The sequence below is a fragment of the Monopterus albus genome, unplaced genomic scaffold (assembly GCF_001952655.1).
Source record: "Monopterus albus unplaced genomic scaffold, M_albus_1.0 scaffold53.1, whole genome shotgun sequence".
Taxonomy (NCBI): domain Eukaryota; kingdom Metazoa; phylum Chordata; class Actinopteri; order Synbranchiformes; family Synbranchidae; genus Monopterus; species Monopterus albus.
In genome coordinates this window covers 1,445,782-1,453,593 of record NW_018127933.1, presented here as the reverse complement: position 1 = coordinate 1,453,593, position 7,812 = coordinate 1,445,782, and the positions used below count along the sequence as shown (strand labels likewise).

At 42.5% G+C, this 7,812-nt stretch overlaps 1 protein-coding gene across 2 annotated transcripts in view; it reads right to left on the bottom strand.

Moving 5' to 3' along the window:
• Nucleotides 1-346: 346 nt before the first annotated feature.
• Nucleotides 347-7,812, bottom strand: part of exoc2 (exocyst complex component 2) — a 46,058-nt gene continuing 38,592 nt past the window's right edge. For both annotated transcript variants that reach the window (XM_020601955.1, XM_020601956.1), the window contains 9 exons: nt 6,335-6,396; nt 6,176-6,245; nt 5,139-5,255; nt 3,497-3,638; nt 1,889-1,944; nt 1,663-1,785; nt 1,396-1,457; nt 1,004-1,063; nt 347-916 (listed from right to left, as the gene is read on the bottom strand). In XM_020601955.1, coding sequence (XP_020457611.1) covers nt 823-916; nt 1,004-1,063; nt 1,396-1,457; nt 1,663-1,785; nt 1,889-1,944; nt 3,497-3,638; nt 5,139-5,255; nt 6,176-6,245; nt 6,335-6,396 — 786 coding nt within the window. In that variant the 3' untranslated portion in view covers nt 347-822. The remainder of the gene's footprint in view (nt 917-1,003; nt 1,064-1,395; nt 1,458-1,662; nt 1,786-1,888; nt 1,945-3,496; nt 3,639-5,138; nt 5,256-6,175; nt 6,246-6,334; nt 6,397-7,812) is intronic.

The following is a 7,812-nucleotide window of genomic DNA, read 5'->3' as shown; positions in this document are numbered from 1 at the left end:
GCGAATTTTAATGCAGATCCAGGTGCTGAGCACTGAGTGGCCTTTGTGGAAGTATGCACTGTGTTTTCTATCTGTAAATAGTGAACTGCAGCTCGCACATTCATTGCAAATGAAGAGCGCCTTCAATGTGTGTCCGGTGCAGCAAGTCACAAGCAGCCAACAGAATCTAACAAGCGCCTGTCTGAAGCCAAAATTAACAAAGACACCCTAAAACTGCTCAGAACAAAGGGAAGTTTGAACACTTAAGGTTTCACTATCTGTTGATGATGACCATGCCCTGCAGGCAAAGGCTCAGAAACAGGCACGTTTTGACAAATGCCAGATTTGATCTAAAAAAACGCACATGTAACGCAGTTGCAGCACTTTATTGGGCAGATGAGATGACACAGCACAAAGCGTCAGCAGCAACTTTACAGCTTCACCACATTCATCAGGACAGTTTTAGAGTGTGAGAAGAGGCAATGGACACCCGGCCTCTTACGACCCACATACCACTGCTGATCCAGAACCTTCTTGAAACAAGAAAGTTGCCCACTTGCACACTGTCTATTGCGTGAGCGGCTGTATGCGATTAGCATAACCAACATAACTGGGACTGTCCTACACAGTAACAATGAAATCAACTCATTTAGTGTCTACAGAATTAGATGGAGAGGCATTTATGTCTAATCCAGTGAAGCAGAAATTGAAAGTGACACTGAACAAAGTGATGAGTAAACAATAAAGTGATAACTGAAAGGATATAGATAAAGTTCACGAGAAGACTCCACACAGACAAGAAACAACTACAGTGCAGTGCGGTAGTAGATAGAGTGGGTGAGTTTATCTCTTGACAGGCTGGACAGAGGACGGGTGGAAGCAGGTGAGCTGGAGCTGCATGCTGCTCTTAAACTTGTTCAGCAGCTCCTCCAGCAACCTGGCAGGAAAGACACAGACACGCATCAATCATGGGAAGTTGATGAACCTAACGCTAACAAGTGACACGGAGCAGTACGACACTCACTTCTTATCAGCTCCGCTGTGTAATTGAGGCAGGGCGTCCAAAGCCAGTTTGAAGCTTTCGCTAGAATAAGACAGTTAACACATTTATTGACAGTAAGAACCACAAAGTACAGTTCAGAGTAAGTCTATGCAAGTGTCCTGGTGTGCTCACTGACCTACCCATATGGTCGTGTATGCATGTGCACACACACACTGTGGTGCATGCACACAGCAGAACCAGATTACTTTCACTTCCTGTCGAGAACCCACCATTGTAACATAAATAGGGATTGTTGTGAGGGATGTGAGACTGCGAAGATTTATGTCTGTGACATTCGCTACCATAAATCACTGGCTGTGCATGCGAGTTCCCATCTGTGGCAGTGTGTCAGTGTGAGTGTGTGCTGCACTTACTTGCTGTCAGTGTTCAGGTATGTGGCTATGGCATCTCTCAGAGCACAGATTTCAAGGCGAGCCTGAGGATGATGCAGGGTGGGGTGAGGTTTACAAAAAAAGAACAACAGACCTGATGAACTGTCAGCAGTTGTCGCTTAAACTGAAACATGGCATTAACAGAAACGACAGGTAAATTCCCAACAAGTGTAGGGGTCCACTTATGAGTCAGGGTCTTACTATGAGTCGTAAAAGGCCCTATAATTGTGTGTGCTTGTCAGTATGTACCTGCAGGGCTCCATTTTTGCTGAAGGATGACACACATTGCATAAGACGACACATCTCGTCCGCAACGGACTCAACAATTTTAGATAAGACTAGAGGAACCAGATCTTTAGAGACTGTGAAGACCTGAGACAGAAACAGTCGGTGAAAGGAGAAAAAAAGAAAAACATAACTATGATGATACAGGTTTGACAAAAGAATGAGAGAAGTGTGCGTGGTGTGTTTGTACCTCAGCGTGAACTGTGATGATGTTGACCAGAGCTTCTTTCAAGTAGTTCCTCACACCTGTTGGAGAAAAACACAGCAATAAACTGCAGGAAACAGTGTCTGAAAATATCAAACTCCATGCAGCTACACACCAGACTCAGCAACAGTGGTGTGGGGTAACAAAATGAGCACTGGCAAAGTGTGGAAAGGCAGATCTGTGTTTCGCTCTTTAAAGACGACTTATAGTTGTGTATTAAGGGTTTATAGTGTAACCTTACATGTGCACACTCAGCCTTCTGCCCCTGTTGTGAGATGGAAATGTTTGTGGATGGTTTTTTTAAATTCCTAATAGAAAAGTACTGAAGGAAGTATCACTGTATGCAGTGATAAACTCATTTTGCATGATTAAAAGGATTTCTGGACTTGTAGTGGCTCAGGGAGAACAAGTTTTATTTGGCAGGTCTTAAAGGAATCGCTCTGTACAAACCAGCACTGTGGCATTGTTTTATTTACCTAGACACTAATATAGTACCGTATTTACAGTGATACACAGAGAATGTGAGTGGCTGTCCAGTGAAATCTTCATAGTTTTAAAGATTTAATGATTAATAGTTTTTGGACCTGCAGCTTTTGGACTAAAATGCAAATAAGTAAGAAGATAATTTCTTTTAGCTTTATTATTACTGAATATTAGAGCCTATAGACTAACAACAAGCTGTACTCAGAAAACAATGCAGATGGATTTGGCTGAAAATGCAGCAATGTAGGATTATTTCATGCTGAACAACACAACATAACTCCGTGATGTGAGGACGACACCAGACAGTAGAGGCCATAGTTAATGCTCTGCCTGGAAGAATAAACTCTAATATAAGTAAACGGAACAGTGAAACAACAACAGACGCAAAGTACTGAAACTGGATTGTTAATGCCTTGCAGCACCCACACAACAAAGTGCAACAAGTGAAAGTATCATATCCTAGAACTGTGGTTTGGTGTCCAAAATGTTCCTCTTTCACATTCAGCTCGAACACAGACACACCAGCAGGAACAAACCGAAGCAAGGCCTGACTTTCAATCAATGCTGCCTTTTAAAACTGTATAATAAGCTGCTGCTGCCCATCTGAAAATTCACTCACACACATGGTGACATGTTGCTTCACATCCTGTGCTAAGGTAAACCACATATTCACATTTAAGTTTCACCTGGGCTTGGGGTACAGCTCATGAGCAACAAGTCAAACACACACACACACACACACACACACACACACACACACACACACACACACACACACACGTTTCTGCACACCCAGAGTGCCACACAAAGGCACAAAGGCCATGAGACTCTGGGGGGGACCAGCAGAATGATCTCAGCAGTGTTTACAGTAAGCCATCAAAGAGCTGTACTTCACACATGACACATGTGAACCACAACAACACAGATCAGACCAGACATCTCGCATTCCCATCCCACAGGGCTGTTAGGGGCTCATCTCTCGTTATACTAGGCTCAGTTAGTGGTTGCTGAGGGTGAATTCCCCCGTTTTGTCTCTGCCTGGCATCCCAGATTTTACCTTGGCGCACAGACCTACAATTTTTCACTGACCGTGCCTCCACAGTACCGTACCTGTCGGTGTTTGGCAGTCTCTCCAGTCAAAGTATCCGGCATAGATGCCAGGCTCCAGCGAGCCTGCGATTGGGTCGGCCCGCCTCTCGATATAGGCTTCAAATAGCTTTCTGTCCAGCTCCCGCACAGCGTCCACACACACCTGGTGGGTCAAGGACACATCATCTAACTGCACAAAGTTCACAACTGGGTAAAACTAGAATCTTTTTGGTGATTACTTGACATTTCATCTAGTTCTGCCATCTAATTGTAATTTGTACTCTGTTTTTTTAATCAAACACCTGCTAAATTAATGACATTACCATCAGCCTCATCTGTGCTTTGTGCTAATTAGCAAATGTTCATGTGGTACAGTAAAACATGAAATTAAGATGGTGAACATGGTCAATAATATACCTGCTTAACGTCAGCATGTAATCACTGGAGGCTAAGCTTTGTGTTGGTTAAGGGATGTACGGGGTGTATCGCTTGCTAGGTTCCGATGCTGGAAACGCAGCATATCGCTATGAACATGTCCACGCCACTCACATTAGCATAGCTCCACTGTCCCTGAGTACAACCTCATGCAGCCGATAGCATTACTGCAGATTCTTAGTCAGGTTTACCTTCCAGTTTACAAAATGTCAGAAAAGAATGTAAAACCCTCACCAATAACAATTATCCTCAAATTGCTTGTTTACGAAAACCTAAACATATTGGATATATAATGGTATGAAACAGGGAAAAGCATCAAATTAAAAGTAATTTTAATTTATTATTAATCAAAACAGCAGCATTAATCACACTATATCAAATTATTTAAAAAAACCCCCACAAAACAAAAGATGTTTAATGTAATAAAGTGTGTTCCACTTTTATGTTCTCAACTCTCAGGTAATTATGAATCCATATAGGTGTTTATTACAACTTGCCCAGCATCATTACTTTGGAAACAGACTTTTGTAAAGCAATGAATATGATTCATTCACTACAATATGATTCCACTCAATGTAAATAAATGATAATTGGCCTATTAAAATTATTGTTCAACCTTTATATGTACTTGTGTACCAGAAGAGATGCTTTTGTTTTTAACTGCTTATCCAAACCGTAACATCGGACTGATTTAGTGCCGCTTCACAAGGAGAGATGTTGAGATTTTTTACTTTACAGTACAAATTTAATATAGTGGTATAGAATGTTTTGCAGTGATAACGTGTAATGGGACAGCTGTACCACACAGTAATGCACACGGCTGATGGAAGACAGTCATATTCATAGCTGTGTTAATAATTAATGACTGAAATCTAGACAAACTGTCACACATACCTTGCTTTCAGAATATTAATAAGCCAAAAGAAGTAAATCTAAATTAATGTTTCAAAGGAAATGATTTTCATCTGTTCTTACTGGAAAACCAACGGAACACATCTGCTTTGTGATTCAGCCATTAGTCAGTGTGTGCATCTTTGTATGTGTGTGTTTATCTGTGTTAAAAGTTAAAATGTGGAACTGAGCTTTCAAGACAATGACCTTTACTTTTTTCAAGGGACATTCAACATCTCTAAGCTTAGTTATCAATGACAACACACTTCTCATCAGCAGTATGACACCTATCTAAAGTCCTTACAGCTGCTGATTTGAAATAAAGAAAGATACTGACTTGTGTGATCTTCTCTGTGCCTGTGAAGCCATGCTTCTCAAAGTGATTGGCCAGGTTCAGGAATGTGTGTCTCTCCAGGTAGTGGCAGTTACTGAGGACGATCAGAAGACGCTGCTCCTACACACACAAGAACACATTCATACTTTTATACATGTGAGAATTCACTGGCCACTGAGGTCTAGTTGTCACCTTGGAGAAGTGGAGGACCAGGTCCTCAGGCAGAGATAATGTGGTGGCTTTACAAAATAATTAACATTTCATTTCAAGTGTGACTCCGTATTTCTACAATAAATGTCCTCACTTTCCCAAAATGTCTTTTAGAAATGCGCTTACTTTTCTAAATGCTGCTTACTAAAATATCCCCACAAAAGTCAAACTGCATACCAGCTAACTAACATGAACACACAGTGACAGAATGATTAGCCTACATTTTTACAGCAACAAATGATGCTGTCATTAGAAGACATTTGTTTTTCACACTCTATTTAAGCCAGACTACATACAATATGACAGACTTGACCGGGCTCATATAAAGTGATATCTATCTAGTAATGGCGACCAGGGACCATCCTAGTCTGTATGTGCAGGCGTCTGTCTTGCCACCTACTCACCAAACACAAGTTTATATCCTGAGTGACACCAGTCTTTATTCTGGTCAGCTGCACTCAAGTCGAATCTGGCTGCCTTACCCCTATTTGGGGTTGGGGAAACCCCGTCTGCACCTTGCTCCACTTCCCTTTACCAGAAGCACCCTACAACCTGCTCTTCCTCCTCGTCATCCTCCTCCTCCCCTGCACTTAACCCCCTTCACTAAAATCTCAAACAAGTTACAGGAAATGAGGACATATATGCTACTTGTCCACAACCAGGAAAGAGCATGACAGCATTTTGTGGTTTGAGTGAGTGAGAAGCGTTTGTCTAGTTGTGTAAAGGAGAGAGCCCACGCTGTGGTGACGCTGGCTGATACCAGATGTGGGATTTCAGGTGTATTAACCCCAAACAGTTTAAAGGAAATAATAAAAAAACATCACGCTTACAGATGTTGGACTGGAGCCCTCTTGAAGGCTGGCAAACCGATCTGGAGATGACAAGTCCACTGCGATGTTGCTGCATGCATGGGAGATTTGAACATGTATTTAAAAATCAAACACAGTATAATCAAAAATATAAGTGCACAAAGTCTCCCCAAAACTTACTGAGATGCAGCAATGTCTTCATCTGTCTTAGTGCTCAGCTGCTGCAAGCAGTTGATGAAAACCTGAGTTGAACATATGGACATGGCTGTCAGGCATGTCAATTAAAAGCGCTCTTCTCATGTCTCACTTCAAATGATAAATTGGCTCAATACACACCGACGTAAGGTGAGGCAGTGCTGCAAGGAAAAGCTGGTAATAATCTTTGCCACTGACAATGAAAGATATGACACTGGCGATGTGCAAATTTAGCTTGAAAATGACCAGTTTAAAAATCAAATCAAATAAACTGTGCTTTCCTGCTTTCTTTTGTACTGCTTAAAAGGTATTTGATTTCAAAACTTGGGCAGCAGACTGAGGAATATTACAGTGTTTTCCACAGAATTACATTCTAATTGTGGTGGTGAGGGATGGGTCACACTTTCATAATATTTTTAAAAAATATAGTAATGATAAAGTGCTGTTCATCTGACCCATCCCTGCTCTTGCTCTCCCACAGCAGCAGAATGTCGGCTGCTGACCTCCTTCTACATCTGTCTTGTCAGCTTTCTCTTCCTGACCTCTATTGCTGCTGAAACCAATAGATATTCAAAACAAAACAATTGGATCCCCAATCACAATGATCAGCCTTCCCACTCCCCTGGACTAAAGGACAAACATTCAAGGTAACTTTATCCCCTTGCAGAACAGTTCATACACATCCATGCCTACTTCGCCAACAGCTGTACTCTAACGTTAGCTTAGCTAGCCTTAATAGCTGGCTAAAAACATATTAGAAGAGCTGGATCTCCACGACTTGACAGCAATGTGCTAAAAAAAAAAAAAAAAATGGAGAGGAGGAACTAGTCACAGAGGGTCCGTCATCATGGTTGTCATGTGTGTGTCCATCCATCCATTATCAGTATCGCTTACTGCTGAATAGGGTCGCGGGGGGATATGAGCCAATCCCAGCTGACATTGGGCGAGAGGCGGGGTGCACCCGCCACGCACTGTGATGTGTTTGTGTTCTGAGAAAGAGAAATAGAGCGGTGCATGGAGGGGCTGAGCGAATACATGTGCTATGCACGGCACTACACTGAAATAAGATTTAACCTATTTTAAATCAATGTGTGGCGGTCAGTGTTAATATTGTGGTGGCTTGTCACAAATAAATCAGTGTATTGGAAACAATGAGTACCTTAAGTCGCTGGATGTTGTTGGGCTGTCTTGGCTGACACGCCTCTGCAACGTCGCATGGCGGTCGGGGACAGTGCCTCTGTACTGGCAGATCGGGGTGGTGGTCCCTCTTTTCAAGAAGGGGAACCGGAGGGTGTGTTCCAACTATAGGGGGATCACACTCCTCAGCCTCCCCGGGAAAGTCTATGCCAGGGTACTGGAGAGGAGAATTCGACCGATAGTCGAACCTCGGATTCAGGAGGAACAATGCGGTTTTCGTCCTGGCCGTGGAACACTGGACCAGCTCTATACCCTCTTCAAGGTGG